The following is a 27559-nucleotide window of genomic DNA, read 5'->3' on the forward strand; positions in this document are numbered from 1 at the left end:
GGAGTTTGCAGACTTGTATATTATATTTTGAACGCTAGGTGGAACTATTCTACAGGCAGGTTAGTCAAAGAAAAAACATTCATTGGTAGACACTAGACAGCGACCTATCCGTTACGGACGACAAGACAGGCTTTGATATAGCCTAACACGGTTTCATGTCAGTGGTCGGTGCACCAAGATATGCCTATAAATAACGTGCACAAAAGCATTTGCCGAAACGCAATTTGGTTATGTGTAAAAACGTCATAACATTACGCCGCTCAGAGCAACGTTAATATATTGTTGTGCTTTGCACGTTTTCACAATACATGTACAATCCCTAATGTTATTCCGTCATAATTGCAAATTACCTGTTGCCCACCTGTGCTGGGTGCCACTGCTTTGAATTGCTTTATTTGCAACGTCTACTTGCTACCGTGATGCCCCGTCCCCCATCCCTCCCTCTCTTCTGGTATCCCCATCCCCCACACACCGACTGTTCGGTTCTCAACGCCGCTTGGTAGCTAACCCGAAAAGGACTGGTCTGGTCTGGAGCGAAGCGAGTTTGCGAAAAGATATAGCATACATCTTTCATAAACGACTGAATCTTTTATCGTGGAAAGAAAGAAAGCACCGAGATAACCGGACAAATTAGACTAACGTTACATTTTGTTGGTAAGTCTCACTGCAATAGCGCAGTAACGTTAGTCATTTCTTGTAACGTTAGCTAGCTAATGTTAGCTAGGCTCATTGTCTTCCATTCAATTGTCTTGACCACTGTGATATTACTAGCTAGCGGGCTAACGCTATGATAGCTATACAATGCAATGATGGAGAGTATGCTAAGATAGCTAGCTAACAGATAACAAGGCTAGAAGAACATGGCACTAGTAGCTAGCTAGAGTAGGATATTCTAACAGCTCTGTAATGTTAACCGTTACTCCTTTGACAAGTTGGTAATGTGGGGCAAATGCATGGTATGTGGCTCCGTGATATGAATGTTATAGAATTATAATGAGGGTTTGATTTATATGAATAACGGTAGCTAGCATTAGCTAGTTAGCGGTGCATGCCACACAAGGAAGGATGCTAACTTGCTTGCTATTAGCAAGCTAGGAAACGTGATGGGATCTCTCCTTGTCAGTGAGTGAATGCGGTGGAAATTATTGGTTCCTACCACACAAGTACTGGCGCTGGTCGGGATTTTTTTAGTCCACGCAACAAGCTCACTACTAACGTTAGCTAGCTAAGAATGGAGCGGTTTTTCAAAATGGTGTCGGAAGCTTGTTTGTGTAGTGCAATACATCCATGGTGTAGTGTGACCATTTTTGTCTAACCATTCCGTGTGATATGAGTGGAATGCAGCAATGCCAATGGATGTGCATCTAACGTTACCATTCACTCACGGATGGATGGGCTAGCCAACTAACTGCTATGCATTTTACGAAGCTAATGGTACCCACTAAGCAGAAGAAATCAAATGTCATATTGGTCTTCGAGTTTTTCCAAACGTGGAGGGTTCAGACAGAATCATAGCAAGAAACATCTAACGTTACGTCTAAATTACCAACTGAGACAAACGTGGTAGTTCGCTGAATTCATGTTAGATTAGGTTTCCTAACGTTAGCCTATTGTATAGCTATTGGTATCTGCTAATTTCCATTGATCAAATTGCTTTTTGAATTCTCAATTTCAATCAGTTCTGACAAATTCTCCTGTGCAGTGTATAGTTGTCTTTCTATAGCTACATAGAGAGCTAGCTATTATGCTCTGAATATCATCCACATCCATGACGAACCTCTTGGATATGTAATTTATTTGCTGTATTCGGAGATGACGTAGCGTAGATAGAAAAAGTGCAGATGCACATGAACAAATCGGAACCATGTGTATGTGGTTCACACGTGGTATTGTTGAATTGCAGGCCAAACAATGCCCATAAAACTCTCAGAGACGATCTTCATGGCATGACCAAACATCCACTGCTTCCTTGTCATCCTCCTAATGCATGACTGGATCACTACAAGTAGGCTAATTTGCTCTCAATTGACTGGGCCCACTAGAGATACTAGTTACTAGAGACTGATTGAGATGTCACTATGGACTCAGTGAGCAATTAGTCATGTCTACTGCCTTTGTTGAGATGATCGTTATCTCCTGATTCATGCAATGAACCTTTAAACATGTTATTGATTCAAGATGTCATTATTTTTGGTACAGCTAGATCTCAGAGCTGTTGAGCATGTTTGAAATAATACATCGGTAACAGCATATAAAACATGAGCTTGATTGAAATTCATTTGTATATTCATAAAACATTGACTATTAAATAACTTATCCAAAAGTGCTATGCAAGTGTGGTGAACTGCCTCTGCTGACCCTGTCAGTCAGTTGACGATTGCAGCACGCAGGAGATACGTTCCATCTGTTTAGTCTGCACGATTTGAGAAGGGGAGTGCAGTGTACTAGGGCAGTCTTGTTTCGGACAAAAGTACCACTAGTTTTAAATCTGACTAATATGAAGAATCCCTTTTGAAAAAGGACTACAAGGTGTGGATGGGAGTTGATCATCGATTGTGTTCTGATCCGTTCAGACAACGGCGCATCAGGTTAATGTTCTACCTGGGCTGCAATGAAAGGTTCCCTAGTGTTGAAGAACTGTCATTTAGATAGGCCTAATTGTTTTACATATGTTTGCATGTGATTGAAATAAAGGGGGAAGTGTAAGGCTGGTATCTTATCTGAGAGAGATTTCTTTATTGTGACACAATCCCTTCCGCTAGAATTTAATCTGGGTAGTCGGGGAAGACATCTGTTTTCCTGGTCTCAACAGCTATTATTGTATTTTAATGTTTCAGGGGGTCACTTGTTCACTAGCCCCTGAACAGGACATGCATGTAATAACACATAAGCAGCCTTGTCGGGTGTTTGTGTTTTGTGTTCCCAGTCCTACTGTGGAATCAGGCGCTTCAGTGATTGAGATGTTGGTGTTTGTCAATAGAGACCCGTGCACCGATAGATTGGCAGATGACCAGAATTGGCATCTCTGTCGGCTCCCTCTGCCTGCACACGGAGACACACCAGCGCATGCGATGAGACCTGCGAGTGGAGAGAATGAAATGCTCAAAAGTTTGGTTGCTGACTAACATCATGTTGTTTGATGTAGGCTAGTTTAGAGTAGGTAAGGTTACTTGCCTGATTCACCTATGGAAGATCATCTGCAAGCAGCTAATTATCCATTGATGGAAAAACGTTCACTTTCATTCTAATGTCTTCATTTTTTCAAAATAAGTCATCTGCTTCTTTCATGGTTTTATTGGGCGGGAGACAAATGCACATTCTAAATATTGAGGGGGGCGTATCCCCTGCGTGCTGCAATCGTCAACTGACTGACAGGGTCAGCAGAGGCAGTTCACCACACTTGCATAGCATTTTTGGATAAGTAAGTTATTTAATAGTCAATGTTTTATGAATATACAAATGAATTCCAATCAAGCTCATGTTTTATAGGCTGTCAATTGGGCCTATTTCTTAGAAAAAGACGCAATCTGACGTAGGGCTGCAACAAACGACTATATTAATAGTCGATTAGTCACCGATTATTGAAACGATTAGTTGACTAATATTTTCTTACTTTTTTCAAACAACCAGGTTAATTGCATGAATATAAAATGGCTCTTATGGTATATTTAGCCATCAGCTTCTAAATCTAGCAAGAACGAACAAACTTCATTCAAAAATGTCTCTTAAAGGAGTAGTAAAGGGAAAATGCATGTTTAGCCCTGTTTTAAGGTTACTTATGATCATATGCAATGGTTCATCACAGGACTAATTGGAAATCGGAATCGGACAAGAAAAGTGCATGGTATGTACCATGATTTCTTCATGAAGACATGAAGCAATCAGTCCATCTCTATTTGTCAAACAATGCTCTGGCTGACAAATTGACAATACCTTAAGTAGGATTCTGCCATTGGTTGGTTCTCTATGGGCTTGTGGAACACAGTCCCAATTGAGATGTTCAGTGATGTGTAGTCCTTAGGACCGTTCAAAGCTTAGGCTAGAACTTGTGTTCTAGTTAGACAGAATTCACCCAGCTTTAGTTCTGTCCTGCTCCATGTGACCCAGAACACTTGACTCATTTAATCAGTCAGTAAACCTGTAGTCAAACCATTCAATGCATTTTCTAGTGTTATAAGGCACATTCATTAGCCCTTTTTACACAGAGATCCCATTATGCTGTCAGAGTTTCCATTAGAAAAATTGGTGCCGGTCTACGTGTCCGGGAAGGTTTCCATGTCCTGGGCAAACGGAAGACATTCAGGTCATTATATTATAGCATAATATATGTTTGTGACGGTGCAGTGATTCCCCTAGAAACTACTAGTGTTGTCTGGGGCGGGCATGTCACTGATGCATGGTGTCGACAGTGCCATCATAGATGCGCACAGTAAGGCATTTGCTAGCATAGATAACCATTTTTTTGTGCATGGCTGTAAGCCAGCGCACCAAAGATAGAAAATGTCCGGTTGTCCCTCCCTCCCTTCCTCCGTCGTATTGTTGACCTGCAGTTCTATGTTGCTACCACAAGAGGCAGTGTTTTTTTGTGCATGGCTGTAAGGCAGCGCACCTAGAGGCAGTGGTTTTTGTGCATGGCTGTAAGCCAGCGCACCTAGAATAGCGTTTGTCAGGTTATCACTCCCTCCCTCCGGTCAATGTTGACCTGCATTTCTCTGTTGGCACCACAAGAGGCAGTCCCAGCACACCAAAATAAAGAAGGACACCAAAATCAACCTGTCGATCTCCACTGCACAATTAGAGTAGCGGTGAAAGCATAGGACTCCCACCCGAGAAACACAGGTTCAAGGCCCCAGTGGGGATGACTTTATGGGACTATACCCCAAACGCCTACATGTTCATCCTTTCACTCCAACCTTTACCCCTTGCCTTATAGGTCAGATCCTGTCCCAACCCCAACCCTTATTCTAACACCAACCCACACTAGGGACTGGAAGAAGGACGACAAAACTAACCCACCGATCTCCACTGCACAAGTAGAGTGGTCATGAGAGCATAGGACTCCCACCCGGGAGACGGAGGTTCAAGGCCCCGGTGGGGATGACTTTATGGGACTATATACCCCAAACCTCCACACGTTCATCCTTTCACTCCAATCTTTTTATCCCTTAACTTTCTGTTTTTATTTGATAAATATCTGAGTCAGAACTCGCCTTGTGTACAGTACATGACCTTCAGTGATGTCTATTGAAGAAGGACCCTTCTCAGTAATGGGATGCCAAAATGAATGCCTGTTCTATATTCACAGAATGGTGTCAAACTAGGTGGACATCAGATTTGCTGAAAAAAAGTAATGAGTCATAACTATTGACATGAAGACTTATAAGCTCTAGTTTCGTATAAAAGTAGGCTAATTTAATGTATTTGGTCTTATTTTTTATTTAATTAGTCGTTTGAAGATCGTCAATGTTACCCCGGACAGTCACACCAGTGGACAGGTCATGTTTTACACAAAATATTAAAGCAATGCATCGCGATATTTGGACCTTTACAAACATGTCTGGTGCTAATTCTCCAATTAGATCTACTAAAACTAAGCTGAATCGTCCAAACAGTCTACTCAGAAAGATAATACATTGACATTTATAACCTTTTAAAACTTGCGCCCCTGGGACGCAGCATTCAGTCGAAGTGTGCATGCGCAACATTGTGCTTAAACAACACAGTAGTAGCTAACTATTCCGGCGTCTATGGATATCATGCGTTTTTTAGCTCAATGATATCATGGCGGAGGTGAGAAAACCGAAGCGAAACATCATGGAGGAAGCCAGAAAAAGAAAAAGACAATCTGATAACGTTACGACAGTACGACAGTGCACTTACTCGCAGAGCATGTGGGGGCGCAGTTCGGAGAAAACCGGAGAAAACCCGATGTATTGCTTTAACATACTTGAATGAACGTTCATGAATTACAGATGTATTAGTTTTAGAAAATGAAGTTGTTAATAAAAGCAGAGATTTTAATAAAACATTACCAATTATTTTTATTTGTCAACGTAAACACAAAAATGGAGCGTCATGTCAACCACCCAATCGCAAAAGCATTGCTGAAAATGCATAGCCTAAATGTGAAAAATGTGAACTAACTTGAATGCAACACCATTTATTCCACAACACATAGCCTAGCTAATGTTATCCCACATAGGTATTTGACTAATAATTAACTAAGCATGTAACGGTATCAAAAACCCACGGTACAGTAATATCACGGTATCTAGGTCCACGGTACGGTATATCACGGTATTAAACACAGTTTTAAAATACAAAATTTAAAGAGGAAGAAGATTTGTACTTTGGAAAAAACATTTATTAAACACACTTCTGATGTGTACAGTTTTTTTAATATTTTTTTTATTTAAAGTGCTTCTGCTTTCCTTACAATCACGGATCAACGACGATCCGTTGCACCACCTAACAGTGATAGGTCTGTGGGTAGAGGAGGTCTGTGGGTATAGACGGTGTGTTGAGCAGTGATAGAGGTCTGTGGGTATAGATGATGGTGTGTTGAGCAGTGAGAAGAGGGAAAGAGGCTGAGCAGAGAGCCCAGGTCTGATCTCTGATGCTGCGCTTCTACGGCAGGAGACTGGATGAAAGAAGTGACAGATCTAAAAAAAAAAAAAAAAAAAGACAGAAGAGAGAAAGAAGAGATGCGGAAGGAGAGAATGGAAAGAAACGATGGGAGGACAAGAGGGGGGGGGGGGTGCAGATCTAGGCTAGATGGTTCTGACATCTAGTTACAGAAAATCTCTACGGTTCGGCACGCACGTGGTCCGCGGATAGGTTTATAAAAAATAATAAAACAAAAAAGGATGTAGGCGACGTGGTTACGTAGGGCGCATGTCCAACCTCTCATCGCTAACCATCAACTGAGCCAATTGAGCTAAAGGTGGTTAGCTAGATCGTTCGTAAATTACTCGAACTGAATAAATATGACACCAATAAGCACACCGATGCCAATAGTTAGCTTGATATAACTAAGGCATCTGACCAGTCCAGAACAGTGAGTTTAGGCTAGGGTTTTACCGAGCCAGTCCCAAGGTTACCGCGTGACCAAAAAATACTGCAGTTACCGTAATACCGCGATTACCGTTACATGCTTATAATTGACTTATGCTAAAATGTTATGTTGCGCGATTAAAGTCCGCTATTTTTTACTTTTGGTCTTTCACGAGGAGCGGGAGGTCCCATTGGCCGGAACGCCCCTCCAAAGCTGCGGTAGGGGAAATACTGCAGTGATTAGCTGTTATGTAGCCTATGCCATTTGTCTTTCTCATCCGATACGATGATATGTCTGCTGTAGGCTTTCATAATTTGCATGTGCTATGCCCTTAGATGTCTGGTGCTGCACACGCACCAGACTGAGCAGTCTAGTCACCTTTGCTACTTTGATTGTAGGCTACTTTAAGATGTTTATTTCAATTGCATTTATCTTTTGATGCCTTTTTGAACGGACTGCATCAATCATTTAACGGATTCCACATTATGTCAGTTGAAGTTTGCTTGTTACCTCCGCACCAGCGACAGTGCAGGGCGAGAGGTAATGTTTTCTGTGGCGCAAAATTGCTACCGTGTTGGTCACATATCAATATAATTGGGAGCATTTATGTGAGTGCGCATAATTGTTCTGATGCACCTTTTTTCATTTGGACTTTCCTTTCTCTGTATTCACCAGTAACACATTCACATGCGGTTGCAGTGAAAACAAAAGGATTCCTCACATCCATAAAATGCCTAAACAGCCATATCTCCACTTAAGAGGGTCGCAGATAAACAGGGTTTGCACTGCGACAAAGCTCTCAACTTTGCCCCTCTCAACCTCAAAAGCTCTAAACCTCAACACGAAAGCGTAGATTTAGCTCAAGTTATTGAACAGACAATTCTTTCTCTATGGGAGTGTGCAGCCTCTTCATTCATTGACATAAAACCACTACAGTATCCTACAAATTTGGCCTGACAACCCACATCATAGTGCCTTGATGTGCCCTCACATGTTCTAGGCTGTTTGTTATTTAAAAATAAATTGGCCTACATTTTGTAAATGTGTGTGTACATGTATTATATAAGCATGGGACGGTATGAGATTTTGGCAGCTTGATAACTGTTATTATTGTGTGTGTGTGTATCACAATAACAGTTATCATGCTGTCAAATCTCATACCGTCCCGTGCCTAGCTATATAATACAGTGCAACAATTATATAACAAATAGGCCTATTGTTGGTGCTCCTTACATTTTGATGGGTGCTTCTACATTTTTGCTGGTACTCCTAACTTTTTGAAGTTGTGAGCACCAGCGCTACCAAGTAAAAAGGTAGTGGCGATTGCTCCTATATGCAGGGCTGTACAGTGCGACATATCGCACGTGCTATGAAAAAAATGTGTGCTATGGATTAATTTGCCTAAGTAGCACAGGTGCTACAGATTTTTTTTCCTTTTCTCTCTCACTGTCCTATCTGGTAGTTGTAGTCTGTTGTGGTTAACAATCATTCCCCTACTATCTAGTGCCCCATACATCCAACACCAATTCCCACAATTCTGTGCGGTTGCCTCATGGGCTGCCTCCATTTCCACTAGAGCTAGGCTAGCAAATTGACAGTTCGCAAACTCCACTCTCGTTGTGAAGTTTACAGCCACTCAACACAAACCCCAAACACAAACCCCAAACGAGCTCGCGAGCAAGAAACAGAAACACCCAATGACATCCTAGCTCTAAAGAGAAAACATACAGGTACAACGCAGAGTGGAAAAAAGACTTCCCTTGGCTAATCTTCGGCAAAACAAAGCTGCTATTGTTTTGTTCATATTGTCAGGAAGCTTCGAAAAAGAGTAGCGACAACGATCCTTATGTCTCAGGTAATTCAATTTTTATTGAAAGAATAAAAATTGGTAGTCCTCTTTCAAGAGGGCCAGGAGGCTACTGCCTAACCCTGACCTACCTGTATTTACGGGGGCAAATCAAGATTTTGTCTGAAAACATGAGATTTTGATTTTGTGTGCATTGTATGCATTAATATGCTTTAAGCTGTCCGCAGACAAGCCCAACTCAACAGGTTATGCTTTACTATGCTATGTTATGGCTGTGGGTCGCAACTCCTCACAGTCAGACCAGAACCAGATCTTTTGCCAGTACCTTTGGTCAGGGGCGCTGACAGGAATATCCTAACATGCATGTGTTTGGTGGTGGGTGGAAACCGGAGAGCCCGGCGGAAATGCACGCAAGCACAGGGAGAATATGCAAACTACACAGAAAGGACCTGGGACAAGTGGGATTGGAACCCACAACCTTCTTTCAACCTTCACCCACCTTGTGAGGCAACCACTAAGCCACTGCTGCCCCAAATATCCTTTGCCAGTGTTTATAAGTGATGAAATGCAAAACATGTTGTTTTTAACATTTTAGAATTGTGCTACAACTTTTTGGCCTGTGCTACAAAACGATTAACCTCTGTGGCAGCAGTGCTATGAGCTAAAAAGGTTAATATAAGGCCCTGCTATATGCCAAGGTAAGCCTGGCATACCAAATCCAAATAAAACTTCATTTTTGCCACCAAAAGTCACCAAAATCGTCTGACTGTTTTTGGCTTAACTGCGTCTTGTATTCTGCCATATCGCTTCATTCTCATCCGTGTTAACTGTTTTGGTAGTGCTCCATCAACCCCTACAGGCCTCATGAAAATAAAGTCCACATTACGGTCCGTTGACAGCGGTCTAACTAGCTTGTCGTTCACTTAACATTGTAGGCCAGGTAAAAGGCTTCTGGCAAATTAAAAATCAACCAATTAAAGTAGCTCACACATACAAAACTGTGAAAAATTTGAGATGACAAACCTGTGATTTGTCAAAATGCTTAAAAGTGGGCCTAGGGTATGCCTGCTCTCAACTGGCTTACATTAGAATTCCCATTGACATTTTAACTTTGGGACAGTTTATCCAATCAAAACTAGTTATGATTGTCCCGCCATTCATCTGGCTGTTAATCACCCAAGGAGAGCCTGATAACGCCAGTCAATCACAATCACGTTGGCTATCTAGCTAGCTACTGGCAGCGATCAACATGGAAAATGGAGCGTTTTGAATTAACATTACATAAACACAGAACATAATTTTATAGCTCAGAGTGCAATTGTAGGATTGTCAAGTGCTGGGCTCTCCCACACAGGCGCACATGCAGCCCCTCTCTCCCACTTACAAAGTTGCCTCTTGTTCCCTATGAGATTACAATATATCAGGCCAAACATCCTCAATTTCATAACTTTGTGTTGACCGTAATTTTATTGCTGAAGGCATTCACGCCATTTTCATTAGATTTTCATAAGCATATTCTTATTGTTGTCCTTGTTTTTGGTTCTGTTTAAGATCAAGACCTTAAGGCTATTTTGCAATTTGGTGTGAAATGAATGCCTGCGCCACCTCATCCATGTTATGCGTGTTATTTTATTTGCATTATTACCTACTAGGCCTACTAATAAGGTCCCACCTTTGACAGTGCATGTCAGGGCACAAACCAAGCCATGAAGTCAAAGGACTGATACTGTATTAGGCTTTATCTGTTTGGGAGAGGAAAGTTTTCACCTTAGCTATGTTTCTTAGGTGATAAAATATCAATACGAACTGCACTAGATATTGCGCTGACGTGCTCTCAATTCTCTCCAACTCTACAGCCAGTTGACAACCACGCTGCAGTTCCCACATAGCCCCGCCTACTCACTCACTGTATTGTCGTCTTGTCACTCCACATAAATACTCTTTAGACGGAACAGTCAGTGTAGCATTTCATAACAATTGCAGTTGCACACTTTTTTCCTCAGTGCCCTGCAACTGTCCCAAATTCTACTTTCATCTGTCTACTTTCAGCTGTCATGTTGTGTACAATAGCTCTTCTACAACCAGGCTTGCTAAGTAAACTAGCTAGATAGCTGACCTAGTCTAGCCAGCCCTGTAACCAGCTTATGTTAGCTTCTGTGGCTGCAGCTATGTAACAGTAATCCTACAGTAGGTCTTCATTCTAGCTAGATACATGTTGCAATATTCATGAATCACTCTGGTTGCAGCTTTCTATGCATTCTCAATTGCTAGTTAGTAGCTAGCTAAAGCTTTGTATTAATCAGATAAGGCTATCTCAGCATTTTATTTTGCATTACACACAATTCACTCCATTGTTGCCAACTTGCCGGCTTTGTCGCTATATCTGGCAACTTTCCAGATACCCTTGGCGATTAATTAGTCAAAAGCGACCAGCGATGAATCTAGCAAGTTTTTCTGGTCATTTGGGGAATTATTGTGTTGACAGAGCTCTGCAAAAGTATCTAACATATCCTGTTCTGCGGTTCATGTTACAACCGAGCTCACGAGAGCCGAGTACAGCAAGGGCTGCCATCTCCTCCTCACCACTCACACAGAACTCACGCAGCCAGTCTGACTAGATGGCAGCTCCGGAGTCCCAGCCAGCTGCAACAGCCAGTGGAGGGAGCGAACACCATGACTGTTCTGAGCAAGAATTGCTTTTCTATTCATTTTGCCTCTTTCAGAAATGCATATTATGCAAATTATTTGATTGTCATATAGCTACTTTTGGGAGAGCCAGCAGCTACTTCCCTTCCCAAAGCCGGGCGCGCTTATGTAGCTACGTCACTCATGAGAAAAATGCAGTGCTTTGCGCTAGATTGTTCCCACCAACAGTACTCTGGCCAGCGGCTCTCTCCAGTGAAGTGCTCAAAACACGACAGATGCGTAGTTCGCTGTAAGATAAACGTAAAATAAATACAAAGTACCTTTCAGAAACCGCATGTTATTGCAATGGATGTTGATATAGTTAGTACTTTATTGATTTATCTATCCAAAATGGTATATGTTGCGTTTTGTGTTGATATCGATTCAGAATTATTTCAATATTTTCTCTCATGCAAAAGAGTGCATGAGTGCGAACCCAACCAGTAGAGGGTGTATTTTTTCGCTTTGGCTCCCTTAGGCTAAGTTAATGATAGTCCTGGCTCAAGGCTTGAAGAAACATTTCATCATCAGGTCTGTTTATTTTGCATAATGCTTGTGTCCTGCTGTTAGTTATTGAGCTAGGCTACCTGATAATTGAGGTCTCACAATGTTCCTTTCACAGTACAGTATCAGGCAGAGGATGATGTTAATAAATAAGGCTGTATGTTGAAGTAGGCTACATGGCATTTTTTTTGACAGTGGTATGGAATTGGCTATGTAGAATCATGGAATTTCACTGGTACTGGTATTGACTACTACATTTTTGATATTGTGGAATCCCTATTGACAATATTCAAGCTCATGGGATTCGAGTATCCAAATAATACCCAGTCAACATGGGTGACATTTAGTGCAAACAGGGTCCTTTTATTAGGCCTTAGCCAACTGAAAACAAAACGAGGAACATAGCCGATCGTGCTGGTCTACTTGATCAGATTCAGTGCTTGTTTACAATGTTGGCTGCCTTGCTGAGGAGAAGATGCGCTCTGATCGTATGGAAGCTATTTCCTTGCCACCTAGATATATAGATTAGTGTTGTCACGATACCAATATTTGACCTGCGATACTATACCAGCCAAAGTATCACGATACCAAGTAGTATCACGATACCGCAGCATTTACATTTTTCTTTTATTTTTATGAACGTGCAATATATTTACAGTACATTACAGTACAGTGTAATCACTTTATGAGTGGGGCATGAATAACATGCATTTAACACATTACATTGTAACTACAGGTAAGTAAAAAGATATGCATATTCTGAATTATTAATATTCAATATTTAAAAAGCATATCTAACAACAACAACAGAATCAGCCATGTGTACACAAGTGTAGTATCACCAACCACCAGTAAAGGTCAGCAGAGGGCCACTGGGTTTTGGTCGATGGCAGTGACATCTACATGCTTTATCTAGCTTTCACTTTCGTTTAAGTCAAAACCAGATCAAACGACCAAATGTCAAGAGGTGGATATCATTGGATTGTCATTGGATTCGTCTCAGCCTACATAATCTAGCTCACATTATTTTAAGGAGTTTGGAGTTGGAATGAGAGAACCATGGAGAGAACGACAAATTTAATTCAACAACTGTGCATGACATGACAGCAGGTAGGTTAAAGTTACTTCATTAGCTAGCCAGCTGGCTAGCATTGGCTGGCTAGCTAACAACAGCAGCACACGCTTTAGCTAAGAGGTTTATTCATTAATTTTTGTAATATTAGCTAATGACAAGAACACTGCTAGTTATAACAAATAAAGTCATACTAACCTCATTAGCTCGCTTGTATTCCAGTGCAAGGTCTGGATGACAAGATTGTAGATGCTTTATTCAGTTTGATGTGTTGCCTCATTTTGCCTGTACGGCATTGCTGCATCGCCTGCACAACGGACGGCCATCATCTATGGCGTTTCCTTGTTTATATGGTTTAAAACCAAAATACTTCCATATTAAACTTTTAGAGTTATCTTTCTTCAATAATGTTGCATTTGATGGTACGGACTCGGAGCTAGAGAACGCTTCTGACATTACGATAGCCTACTGAGAACAAGACTGGCTCGCGCACAGACATACAGATAACGTCAATAGCCTATGTATTGTGACTGCGGAGTTGCATGTGTGCGCGAGCCAACACATTGGGAGCTGCACAACGGTGTCGCGAGCCAGTCTTCTCATTAGCAGAAACCAGTGAATTTGGGAACAGTGGTAACATTGTCCCCCTGCCGTGTTCAACGGTAGTACCATATTCCACGGTAGTACCGTTGTATAGAGCTTATAGTATAGTTGGCACCGTGACGTTTTGGCACCGCGGTGGACCGTTGGTACCGGTATGTCGTGCAACACTAATATAGATACTGTATACAGTAATTTGGCTGTTTTTTGGCCATGTTGAAAAGAATGAATACGGCCCGTGTCCATATACAGCGGCACCGCGCCTCCTCCAATTCAAAACCAATGGAACGCGATTCCCAGAAGGCGGCGTGACCCAAATTCCGGTGGCGGTGCCAACCGCTCCAGCGAGGCGGCTCGGATTCGCGCAAGAATAGACTTCAGAGAGAGAGGTTTGCGGGGCGGTGTCCAATCAGGAGAAGGTACGCGAATGAGAACACGTTTGATTGGGCATTCCATAAACTAACGTTAGTTAGCTAAGCTAGCTAGCTAATGTGCCTAGCTGGTGATGTGTCTGTTTACCAATGTAGCTAGCTAAACACAAGCCTCTCAATGACAACAATGTCAGGCAGCCAGTACAGACTATGCAGAGATCATTATTTCCCAAACTGAGTAGATGGCCTACAACACATCTGCCTTGCTAGCTCAGTCATGGACAGGATAGCTCACATGCATTCAATGACCCTACTCTGAAGCCGGTAGCTATGTATACAGGCGAGCAAGGCAGAATCACGATTTCAAACGGAATAATTTCCCGGACATATGCACACACAAAACGTTCTTAGCTAGCTGAATCTTGTTGTAACTAAGATCTGCAAACAAAACATTTTTTGGGGGGGTCGGGCAAAATTATGTACAATTATGTTTGCAGATTTACATGCATTCAGTGACAGCAATGGCGGAGTATAGCCTACTGAACAGGGACCATGAAACGCCCATAATCATCCGTGAAACACCCACAAGCGGACCAAACCGCAGAGGGCACGCGAATCGAGTGTTTTTCATCGCCTACTGTATAGAGAGATGCACGCACCGTAGTGTGGAATGTCATTTGGCATGATCAGAAGATAGGGTGGGAGGCTGGGTGACGCGCGCTGCTTGGCGGTAGCGAATCTACATTTTCAAGATCGATTGTGCATTTTCCCCCCGAAGTCTACGACTAGTCGAATTCGAAAGTTTGAATATGTATTTGACAGCCCTGATGTATGATCCAGTGTTTCCAATGTGCCGTGTGTCTGATTGAATACAACTAGCTTGCCAATCATTCAAACGAAAACATAGCTACCTTTCCCAACTAGCTTGGCTCAAACAAAAACTTGGCTACCATTTGGGAGCTTACGTTTGCATCTTATCCATCACACGATTTGGCTGGTGCAGGAGCAGGGAGGGGAAAAAAAGTAGAAATTGCGATTCTGCTTTTGATTTCGATGATCGAAATCAAGACATCCCTATTATGAGAGGGAGAGGAGGAAGCGGGGCAGACATTGAAGTTATGATGACTTGGAGTGGAGAAGGGGAGAAGGAAGGGAGGCAGACATTGGCCATTGTGCATGTTTTCCTTTCAGGAGTTGAACTGGGGAGTGATATTCTTGGTGGTGATTGGTTTATCTCTTCTAGTAGATTACCCTCTATCCCCCAGTCCTGCCAAGTCTCTTATTGAAAAGAAGGAACGTTATTAGTAGTGTTCAAAACACATGCACACACTAAACTCTTTTAATAACTCTTCCACTCAATTAAAATACTATCAGCTATGTAAGCTCTTGTCTGAAATGAACCAAACAGAGGATTCGCACGGTTAGTATAGGCTAGCTGTCCGCACCTTCCCAGTTCCAGAACAGCTGCTGCCCCTGTTGTGTCCCGATGAGGCTGCTCGCCAGAGTGTTCTTATGACCAATGGAGTCCCCTTAGCCTTTCCGGTTGGGGCCAGGTGTGTTACATGAAGTGATGTCAGTAGTGGCTTTAAACAAATGAGTGTGACAGGAGTGTTAATGGTGTTTCCACAACGCGAGGTATGTCAGTCAAAACGGCCTTCAGGAATGTAAAGACTGCTTTCTCCCGCTCTCTCTCCCCCCCCCCCCCCCCCCCCCCCCTGTTGGTTTAGAGTGATTGTCCAGTGAAGAATGGTCTTTACAATTAGAGGTGGTGGTTGGCTGAATGGAAAGGCTTAGGGTTAGAATGGGCTCTTCACAACCAAGAGAGCCAAAAGCACCTCATCACCCCGTTAAAACAAAGAAACCTGCTGGTAAAGACTCTCCCCCTCCCCCACACACCCACAACCCTCCATGCAACACACACATGCATATGCACAATACAGCAGAACCTCAGAAATCAGAACCTCAGAGATCCAAAAAGTCTGGTCAACCGAACTGGTATCAAAACCGGAATTCGCTGTCAAATTGAACATTTTAGTGTAACGCGAGCTTTAAACTGACCTTCATTTCGCGATTCCTCGAAAGAAAGCTACTGGACATGAGTTTCGTGAGACTAGGTTCTCAATCACTGCTGTAGAGCAACTCGTGTGTCCTAATTTAAAAAAATGAATGTCCAAACTACAGCTATTCAGAGTTTTTAACGAGCGATCAGCAGCGGCAGCCTGCATTCCATGTTTTTTAAGTGAGTGAAAGTGCGCACTGCACACATTTGTGTGTGATTTGACTACACTGTAGGCCTACTATAGTAGTTGGTTATTTGATTGCAATTTCAATGCCTTTCTAATTGTGATAGAGGGTATTGATATATTGATTTATTATGAGTATAAATGAAATAAATATTTTGTAAATTCAATGTATTTTGACATCACTTTCAGAGCTACAAACATTTCAGAGATACAAACTAGCCACATTCCCATGTGTTCTGCCACTGTATTCTATTCAAGATTAGAAATTGAGTTGATCGATGCACTGATCTTGTTTCAGGTGATTGTCAGTAATGGGTGGGGCTGGGGTGTCTGAAACAGAGGAAGGTGTGAGTAGAAGAGAGGGGAGATGGGAGGATGATGGAGGCAGAGAGAAAGAGAGTTTGGCATTGTGATATATAGCCTACCTAGAGGACATTCCAGTCAGCGTGACTTGTCAGTCCCCCTGTTGTAATCATCATCATGAGACTCAAGGTGTATGTGTGCCCCCTGATGCTGTCCATTCGCTAGCGGTAGTTGTTAAAGAGCAGGACTCCACGGTGTCATACACATTCTCCCACTGTGTGTGTGTGTGTGTGTTTCTGGCCTCAATACAGTACATACAGCTCATACAGTAGTGTCTTCTCTCTGCAGTGTAAGCCTGCATTATTTATACAGCCCCCTTTATTTCCCTCTCCATCTCTCTCATATCTCTTTGGAAGGGCCCATTTTAATCCATCTCTCATTTGTGCGTGCATGTGTGAGTGTGTATGTGTGCGTGTGTATGTGCGCGTGTGTATGTGCGTGTGTTGGTGCGTCTGACATACATTAGCCTTAAAAGAGGTGCAGGGAAAGGCTGAATTATTGTAGAACAGACTTGGATGAACATGTCCTCATTTTATTAATTCACCCAAACGCCCCAAAAAAATGGAACGCACACAAACGTTTATCAACCCCTTCTCTGTGCCCTGCAACACCTTTGCTTTGGGTGTGCTTCATCTATGTATTGATCCATTGCCTGGTGGAGGAGTCTCTGTGTCTCTGTTGCTCTCTCTCTCTCCATCTCTCTCCTGTTTTCCTGTGCTCTTTCATGGGCTGGTGTTTTATTGTTTGCTTTACTACATTTCCATTTTACCACACAGTAAATATCCTGCAGCCAACACAACAAACACACTCGCTGCCACTTTCATACTACATAAACACAAATTCTGTCTCACACAAAGTCACACACACACACACTAACCATTTGCTTTGCTTGGATGTGCTTTCTTTGCTGTGATTTGCTTTGCCGTGTGCGTTGTAATCATGATCTCTCGCTGTTTTAATTTCAGATTTGCATATCCACTCCCACTTCTTCCTCATTTGCATACAGCAAGAATGGCGAGCGGGCACCCCACTGACAAATACAGTTTCATGTACCAACCAGACACGCACAAGAGGTACGGAGACACACACACACACACACATGCGTACACACACCCTCAAGTCTGACTCAGGTGAGTACACACAACGGAGACACAAACGGTACAAGACGGTGTGACGTTGTCTGCACAAGCTGCAACATGGCGCCTTGCATCATTGGACGAAACATAATTCGCTCAGTCAGCTCATGTCTCTAAATTGTGTGAGAGATTGTGTGAGAAAATGATTGCCCAGGTGAGGTATATGTGTGAACACCACATGTTTTGAAGTCATGAATCTTAAGACCTCTCTCACTGTGTCCCGGTTTGTCGACCCCTCTCTCTCTCCCCACCCATCTTTCTCTCCCCCCCCACGCCCCCCCGCTCCCTCCCACCTTCCCAGTAAGAACAGGTTACCCTCCGGTATGAATCCAGTCTACAGTCCAGTTCAGCCCGGCACCCCCTACGGAAACCCCAAGAACATGGCCTACGCCGGTGAGACATACAGTGCAGTACACGGCGCGTGCCGTGCGTGTGTGCACGCGTGTTTGTGTATTAGCCTGTCAAGAGGAAATGTCCTCCATTTTTCTCCCTCCACACTTCTCCCTCCTCCTGAGCCGGCTGCTTAGCTTAGCTTAAGTAGAGAGAGAAACGCTGCCTGCTCATGAAGCTGTTTGATATGTCATTCTCACACCAAGCGCCGAGGTGATTAGCTGTCCCTCCCCGCTTATTATAACACGCACACATACTCAACTCTTTTCTCTCTCTCTCTCTCTCTCTCGTTAATAAAGATAGATTAGATACTTGGGTTTCTGGCAGTTGTGTTATGGAAACATTCATTTAGAAATATCCAGCTACAGATAGCCTAACCCTAGACCCAGATAAAGAGGGTCTTGTAATACATGGCTGTACACACATGCACTGGAACACTGAACTATTACATGATGTATGTCCGCCATATCAGTAAACAGCTTGTCTACTTGTGTGTGTGCATTGTGTTCACACGAGAATGAACAGACAATTTGTAACGAACACCATCTGTTCTGCGCATCCCGCTCTTATATAGCCTTCCGCTCTCTTACATACGCGTGTGTGGGTGCGTGCGTGCGTGCGAGAGAGAGGTTCATGGCTCTCCCTCATTGCTGATTCTACCCTCCTGTATCCATAGGCTACCCAGGAGGTTATCCAACCGCGGCCCCCACCTACACACCTAACCTCTACCAAACAGGCAGCCCAGGCTACCCAACAGGTGAGAGCACACAGCCTAAAATGACCACGCTAATGTTAACGTGTGTACGGCGCACTCGCTCTGTGGTGAGAAAGTCATTTATCAGTGCTGTAGACAGCGAATGGAACAGAACCCTAGTAGCCAGGTAGCAGCTGTTCCTGGTTCTGTAGTCCCGTCGTCTGCGAAATGCACACTGCTGTCCCCCTGTGTCCAGAGCAGATGGGCTGATGTGGCCCCATATGCCCCACAGACACGACACACAGGATTCAGCCGACGTGTTAGTCAAGGTGTCCGGCATGTGGTCACAATGGCAAGATTACTTCCAATCAATGATGTCTCATTTCGTTTTGACTGGGTCAAACTAGTGTATTTAACATAAGGTGTTAATTGATATAGGGATCATTTATCTGTGTGGTTAGTCCAGGGGTCTGCAACCTGCAGTGGCTCCCTGGCTTTCACTAAAATTATATGGAAATTAATAACTAAATAAATATATTACTATAAAATGTATTTATTTATTTATTACTAAAATAAATGGTCATGTTGGCATTCAACTTGGCTAACTAGCTAGATAGCAGCAGACTGCATAGGCCATGTTCTTGGGGTTTCCGTAGGGGGTGCCGGGCTGAACTGGACTGTAGACTGGATTCATACCGGAGGGTAACCTGTTCTTACTGGGAAGGTGGGAGGGAGCGGGGAGGCGTGGGGGGGGGGGGAGAAAGATAGAAGATAGAAGTTCACCAGAATGCAGGAAATGTAGTGTTTGACGCTCAATTTCCCCTCTCGACTCAGACACGCCCCTCAATGTGCCCCTCCCCCCCGGGTGCATATCATATCACAAGACTGAAAACAAAACTAAGGGGAAACATTGCCTTCATTATTATGAGGCTCACATATGTTTTGCGGCTCCAGTCAGATGTTGTATTTATTTTTTGCCCAAAAATGGCTGATAGTAAAGGTTGCTAACCCCTGGGCTAGTCCTATGTGGCATTCCTTTAACAATGAAAAAAACACTGTGTCTGAATGTAGCACATGCCGATATGTGTTTGAGTTTGAGAGTCAAGTCTCCAGCTCCAGCATTTCTCCCTTTGTTCCCCACGACCTTGCCGATTGTGATGAGCTTTCATAAGCACTCAGTTCATAATGACCTTCACACGTCCGTCCGTCCCCCCTGGTGGCCACTCACCTGTACTACACCCACCGGTGGCCACTCACCTGTACTACACCACCGGATGAGGAGAGCTGGGCTGACCACGGCTGCACCTCGGCAGGTTGTTGTAGTAGCAATCTCTGTCATGCAGTGATTGGACAGTTTCTATCCACCTGTTCTAGACGATGAAAAGGCATTTCACATTTAAAAAATATAAATAAATAAATAAATAAATAAAAAGGGGGGGGGGGGGTCAGGTCTAGATGAAAAGATGTCGGTAGAAATTCCTAGAAGCTGCAAAAGGTTCATAGTTAAATATTTTGTTGGATTTTGAAGAAATGTCAAATAGATTTGATGACATGATATTATGTTGATCAGGTTGTTCATCGTAGACTTTTGGCACAGGTATACAATGGAATTGAGCACGCCCATTCATTCTTTTAAGTCAACCTATCATTGAATCCTTTACTTTCTGGAGACCTATTTTCTCTTTACATTAGCTACCTAATGTAGTGCTGGTGTTCCTAGGTAACGTGAAGTATCACACTGACGCCTTACTTCGATAGAGAAAAGTGGACCCCACAAAGTAAAGGATTAAACGATAGTTTGACTTAAAAAATGATGGAATAAACACTCAAATTAATCCCTGACAAACTGTCCTCATATTCTATTTGCTTTGGGTGCACTGTGGAGCGTTTAAAGGACAGGTTTGGAATTTAGCATTATAAGCCATGTTATAAGGTTATTTATGATCATATACAATGGCTGATATCAAAGTTTCATCAAATGGTGCACTCTCGAGACAGCCCGTCACCGCTGACACACAATGGATCCATAGGTGCATAGACAAAATCCCTCAAAAACACCATAACCTCTCTTTTCAACGACAGGAAACTCACCTAGTGGTCACTGATGTCCATTGATGTTCAAAATATTGCCTCAAAGTATGCTTCCACTCGGGTATTATTTATCATTTAGCATAGAACTATTTTCACTCGCAGTACATATGTTTGTAAACCTCCGCTTGAACTTTGGGAGGTTTTGACTGAGTTTGGAGGCTACTGTAGAAGAAGAGCCGCTTCCGGGTCACAGGTCTACACAACAACAATCCTAGAAGCCTAGGATTGCTTTGCAGCTGGTAGTTTTGGGTAGATGCGTTTGTTGATCAAAACAAATATGGGACGCGCGGATGAATCTGAACATCTCTGGCTTTGTTGTCAATACAAGTCAATGGATATAAAATGATCAATAAAACCAAATGCAAGCATACATTGTGGCGATTTTTTTGCCAGAACATCAAAGGACACCAGTGACCACTCAGTGAGTTTCCTGGCTGTTGTATATGATCGTAAATAACCGTATAACATGTCTTACAATGCTAAATTCCGAACCTTTCCTTTAAGTGAGTTTGGTAGTGGATGCTAGCTTGTAACATTGCATTGCGCTAGCATTAGCAAGACGTGAATGCCCAAATGAGGGGCAGCATGGAAGCAGCTGAAAATTATCTAAAAGAAAACAAAACATAATGGGTAAGTCGTAAAATGAGGGCATATGTCCAAACTATCCCTTTAATGTCAAGTTGAATAGATTTTCCTTCTCCAAAATGTTGATTGTCTCACCTTTCTCGATTCTCCTCTGTTCCCCAGAATGTGAATAGTCACTGTGTTCTTGCCTTCATGAGAGGCGCCCTTTCCTGGTCTCTCCCTACTCCCAACCCTCAATCCTCACGCCCTCCCCCACGCTCGCCTCCGGACACTGCGGCCTGATACACTTTTCTGCGCACTGCTCAGAGTCACACGCACAATGTTTTGATCAATAAAGTGCACAGTTAGACTCGACATGGAACATGCGCTCGAACCTCAAATGTCACTAGTGAAACAGATTGATATGATGTCCTTCATAAGGCTGTCGATGTGTACATACACTGTTTGGTGAAGCTGCGGCAGGCATACATCAGTGAAGTATTTACCCCCTGGCAGAGTGCAGTGTAGCGTGGATCCAAGTAGGATGAGTTGTCTGAGCCCTTTGTCTTCCACAGTAGACATCAGCTGGTGATCAAGGCAAAGGAATCCCGTTATTTTGGCTAATATTTCTTTAGGTTTCTTGCTGTTGTTACAATGACTCTGTTACTGACAGCTGGTTGAGAGGTGACAACCTTCAGATGTCTGATGAGGTTTGTGGTGTAGAAATGTTTTAGTTGCGTTCCTCCACGAAGGATTTCCTTTGAACACACCTTGCAAATTGCAAATTTGTCTTTTTCAGACAATAAGACCAGTGAAGCCATTTTAGTGGAGTGTAGAGAAATTATCTTGTGTTTCGCGTCATGCGATCGTCTCTTCTGATCGCCCTTTATAGAGACCACTGATCAAACTATATAGAACAAATATCTGCCGATAATGATTGGTAGCCAATCGATCGAAGCACCCTTGGTGTCATCAAGCATTAAATGCCATTTTCTCTTGATGCCCCTGCACAGTGAAATAAATGAGGATGGATGGAAAGCTGGCTGTTGACTCTGCTGTCTTCCTTCCCCCTCTTTGTCTCTCTCTCTAGGGTACACCACTGCCAGTACCCCATACAAAGTGCCCCCCACCCAGACAAACGGAGCTCCCCCTCCGTACACCCCCACCCCCAACCCGTACCCCACAGCCATGTACCCCATCCGCAGTGCCTACCCTCAGCAGAACATCTACACACAGGTAAGTGCACGCACACAAGTTCTATCCTATAATCAATGTGCTTGTGTTAAAATCACCCTCAAAATGTATATATACACACACACACACACACTGAGCTGTTATGTGATGTGTGTGTCACCTAAGGGGGCGTACTACACTCAGCCGGTGTATGCGGCCCAGCCCCATGTGATCCACCACACCACGGTGGTCCAGCCCAACAGCATCCCCTCTGCCCTCTACCCCGCCCCTGTCCCCGGCCCCAGGAACAATGGTATGGCTGCAATGGGGATGGTCGCCGGGACAACTATGGCTATGAGCGCCGGTAAGACCTTTTCAAAAGTGCTCATTCAAAGTTTACCTGCCTTGTTCTTTGAGTGTGTGTTGACTGACAAGACGTTTGTCTTACTGCTTCAGTACATGTTGTTCTTGAGTTCTGTTATGATATTTTGCGTTTTCTCACTCAACTTCCTGTAGGGACGCTGTTGACCACACCCCAGCACGCTCCCATTGGAGCACACCAAGTAACCATGCCAACATACAGGCCCCAAGGGACACCTGGATACAGCTATGTCCCGCCGCACTGGTAGAGCTGTCCCAGTGTCATGTGAGCCTCCTACTGAACCACCTCCTCCTATCCCTCCATAGACTCCATCTGTCTGACTTGTCAGTGTATTGTTAACATGGAACCGAGGCAGTCCCACACGGTCATTGTTGTTGTGTTTCTCCTTCCCCTCCCAGATCTGGAGTCCAACATCGTATGCAACTACTCAAGTCTTACGTGGGCTTCTACTGGTTACCATGGAAGACCGGCACCTATCTCTGCAAGAACAAAAACCTAAAGTGCAACAGCCACTTTATACATTCTCTAGTGTTTTACAAAAAAAGCTGCTTTTACTTTTCTTTTTTTTACCCCGCCTTTTTTGTGTTCTTTTTCTTTTAATTGCCAATTTCATTTGCCAATCTGTCATCGCATCGTTTAAAAAAAAGTTTTTTATTGATTTTTATTTCTGCATTTCTTAATGGTGTCATTCCTGGAACTCCAGAGTTGATAACACAGGTGTATGTTGTACTGGTGTTGTACTATGTTCTGCTGTTGGCTTCCCACCGCCAGTGTACTGGGCACTTACTCACCGTAGTCCTCATCATCAATCAATAACAACAATGACTTATGCTGCCAAATTTTATAAAGACTAGATCTCAGCACAGGGTTCTGATTTAATTTATATATTTTGTATTCTACTTTTTAACCTTTTTAATTTTTTTTTCTGTCAGCCAATTACCTTTTAGCGGATTCTTTATTTTCATCCTCTGTTACTGTTCTATCCGTTCATTCATCTAGTTTCAGTTCATCAACAATTTCTGATAGTGAGGGTTGTCTTCCACCGTAGGTAAATAGACAGGGCTGTTCCAACATGGTGAGCTTTGTCACTAGGGCCAGAGCACTTATACTATACATTCTCCTCCGACCGGTCCCAGTATCTAGCATGCTGTTTAGTATGCATGTCCAATATGTTACTTCATACTACATCATTTGCTAGGTTTCTATTTTGGTCAATCTAGTGACTGTTTTGAGTGCTCCCTACACTACATTTAGCTCGTATATCAGGTTAGTGTGTAGACTGATAAATAATTGACTTTAGGACATGACTAACTATATTTACATAACTCTGTGTGTGCATAGTACAGGTGGTCACACGCTCACACAGACACATTAAACTCACACACATGCACACACTTGCATCGAAACGCACACAGGGGCTCCTGCGCTGTGTCTCGACACATCAATCAGGAAGAAATTGGAGCCACTGTATTCTGGCTCTAATGTTGCTAAAGTAGATACTTATGAACACATACATACACTCAGTACATGTGCAAAGAGGTGTGCCAGGGCAGACCCGCACGCCACTCGGGGTGTCTTCAGGAATTTGCGTAGGAGATAAAGGGATGTGGCAGCGCTGGGTGGTGAGCAGGGCAGAGGGGTGTGATGTGACTAGCTAGGGAAGATGAGTGCCATATTTCAGGGTGGAGTGCTAGACAAGGAGTGTGTAGTGAAGCTATAGAACATAGAAAAGCAGCAGGGGGGGTTGAGGGACTAACGAGGTCGAGTCGTCAATTGCAATAATTAAGACGGAGTGCTTCATGCTGTCACAGCAGAGTCATTATAGAAGATTGTTTGAAAGAGAATTCAAGTGAGATTTCTGGATATTAATGCTATGATGATAATCCCTACATTTGGATTTTGGGCGCTGTATCCAGCCCCAGGTTTGTAATAATCACGGTTACTGTTGAAAGCATATCAAATCTTTTTTCTGTTACTGAATAACTTGGTGAAGTATTGCACAAACAAGCAAAAACTTGACAATAATTTATGCTAAGTGACAGGTACTTAAGCTTAGTAGTGAGAGAGAGGGGCAGTTTCTATGGTAATTTAATAAAATGAAACAATAAAATCAGTGTTTGGTAAGGTATTCTTAGTCCTGATGTTTGTACAAGTAGTGTAGGCATATTCTCAGCAAGACACGTGTGTATGAATTTATTCATATAGATTATTATAATTCATATAATTATCTTATTTAATCAACCACTAGGCCTATGTCAGTGTTTTCAAGTTGGAGAAGCGGTGTTTTTTTTTCCCCTCCGTGGTCATATGGGTATGCATCATTCAGGTGTAGTACATAATAGCTTTGGCTCTTGAGAAGTTGCCGTATGTTTATAGTGAGTGCTATAACGTTAGTCTGTTCTAGCGAAGCATGGTCGCATCAACATGGCAGGTACTATTGTTCTTTTGCCATTTCCATCGCCTCAGAGCTATCCTAGTCTAAATCTGTCAGAGAGAAAAGACAGATCGAAGAACCATATCTAATGTTGGACCCTCTGTGCCATATTTGAGTAACTCTCATCAGTAACTAAGTGTAGTTTGTTTGGTATCCGGTCAATTCTGTTAATGGGGTCTTTTTCACTCACATTCAACCACTGGCTTCATGTGAACTCCTGTATCTCTGTCATGTTTGCACTGTGTGAATGTACTCCTATGGTTCTCGTCATGTCTCCTGTCAGTGGAATATCTTCTACAGACCTGTAGCCTACATCCTGTCATATCCCACACACAAACACTCTTTTTTTTCACACACACACATCGTCTTTCTCCTTACTCTGTACGCTGGAAAGAATAATCCTTAACGCCTCCTCAGCACAGCGTCCGTATTTAGAAAATACGCATACGTGGTTCGGATTCATCTAGCAATATTCTAGGTGAGCTGGACTTGCGTGAGGGACCCAGAACAGTATAGAGATTACATACCAGAGATCCAGATGTCCTTCATAACTAAGAGAAGCCTTGACTAATAGTCTAGCGCTTTGGTAACGGCTGCATATACGCCACCAAAGGGCTAGATGGCACTCTTTTATCATATTTCTACTGTTCACCTCATCCAGTGACATCTAAAGTCAGATTAGGCGAAGAGCCTCTCTGATATATTGACCCTATGGTCCCCAAGAGACCTGTGTGTAAGTAAATTACCAAAATTGTTGAATAAAGACAGGTTCAGATAGCTACAACTGAGAAGGTTTCAAGCTATTTGATTAGTTTAGATCCATTGGGAACATTAACTGTTATAAAACTGTCCTTTCAAGTTTTTCAAAATCCACCTGGGTCAAATCTTAAGGCAAGACCCACATCACATCCTGTGAAGCAGTTCTATTTGAACTAAGATTAAGGTTTTCAGCCTATGGTTTTAACTCATGTTTAATGTTCTGATGCATATACCAGTTGAGGGGTGGGGGGGGGGAGAGCACTCTCTGTCTCTGTTCCTCTCCTCTCTTCTTTAGTTCAGATGCACTCATTTGAAATATCTTGATAGATCAATGCATATTGTGTTTTTGAGTGATTGGTTGTCTTAATCATGGTCTTAATAATTTATTCCTCTATTTACACATCATTCCACCTCTGAAGACATTGCCAAAACCTAAAAATGTTCTTTTGAATAAGGATTGTTGCTCTTTCTGTATCTTTTTCTTTCACTCTCCACTGTTTTCATGACTACAGTATGTGAAGATGAATCCAACTTGCTAAAACTCTTCTCTCCCTCTACATTCACCCCTCTCTCTCTCTCTCTCTTTCTCTCTCGCAATCATCATGTCTTAGAAGTTTTCATAAATTATAATACTAGCCTACTATTGAAGGAATAGTAGACTCTTATTGTTAATGTTCTGCAGCTTTTTAATTTCAATTGGTGAAGATTTCCGAAAGTCTGATTTGACACTAAATGTGATGCAAAAAGTGGAAATTAATCGTCTTCCATTACACTTTTATCCCTGAGGCGAGTTTAGGAACAACCCACCTTTGAAGTTTGGTACCCAGTTTGCACAAACTATGGTTAATGTTACCAGATAGTTGTGGCAGACTATGGCACAACGTTTTTTCAACGTTGTGAGAAATGAATTGTATGTTAGCTATTGGTCCAGTGTTGAGGACCCATGTCAGGCTTGTGATATGAAGTGTAAATCTGTTTTTAATTTTGTTTTTAATGTTTTTGTTCACTTTGTTTTATTTTTAAAAGATCAGTTAGTGATCTTAGTTATAACTAAGCCAAGTTTGTAATTGTATAATATTTACTGTAAGATGTAGAACATTGAATAACTATTAAAATTTTCCTATAAAAGGAAGCCCATCTTTCGTCTTGTCTGTGTTTTCCCTTGCATCATGATGCTCATAGGGTGTTCAGGTTTTTAAATGTCCAGATAGATTTTAACTTTTTTAAGAAATCCTAT

The 27559-nt window shown here is 42.7% G+C and overlaps 1 protein-coding gene across 3 annotated transcripts; it reads left to right on the plus strand.

Annotated features, from left to right (window-relative positions):
• Window positions 1-514: 514 nt before the first annotated feature.
• fam168a (family with sequence similarity 168 member A) lies at window positions 515-27436 on the plus strand. Of its 3 annotated transcripts, XM_084447073.1 has the most exons (8): window positions 515-654; window positions 17665-17772; window positions 18137-18228; window positions 18902-18982; window positions 22665-22810; window positions 22934-23111; window positions 23264-23393; window positions 23528-27436. In XM_084447073.1, exons 2-7 carry the CDS (start codon window positions 17711-17713, stop codon window positions 23374-23376), a joined length of 672 nt encoding a protein of 223 aa, XP_084303199.1. In that variant the 5' UTR covers window positions 515-654; window positions 17665-17710; the 3' UTR covers window positions 23377-23393; window positions 23528-27436. The 3 variants fall into 3 exon arrangements, with proteins under 3 accessions (XP_084303199.1, XP_084303198.1, XP_084303200.1); XM_084447072.1 differs by having other exon boundaries at window positions 22665-23111; XM_084447074.1 differs by lacking the exon at window positions 17665-17772.
• The last annotated feature ends 123 nt before the right edge of the window (window positions 27437-27559 follow it).

This window comes from Borostomias antarcticus (genome assembly GCF_949987555.1).
Source record: "Borostomias antarcticus genome assembly, chromosome: 1".
NCBI lineage: Eukaryota > Metazoa > Chordata > Actinopteri > Stomiiformes > Stomiidae > Borostomias > Borostomias antarcticus.

Coding starts and splice junctions, on each gene's coding strand:
- fam168a (XM_084447072.1), top strand. CDS start 17,711: ATGGCGAGCGGGCACCCCACTGACAAATACAGTTTCATGTACCAACCA. Junction 18,983..22,664: donor CAGCCCAGGCTACCCAACAG/GTGAGAGCACAC, acceptor CTCTCTCTCTAG/GGTACACCACTGCCAGTACC. Junction 23,112..23,263: donor AACTATGGCTATGAGCGCCG/GTAAGACCTTTT, acceptor AACTTCCTGTAG/GGACGCTGTTGACCACACCC.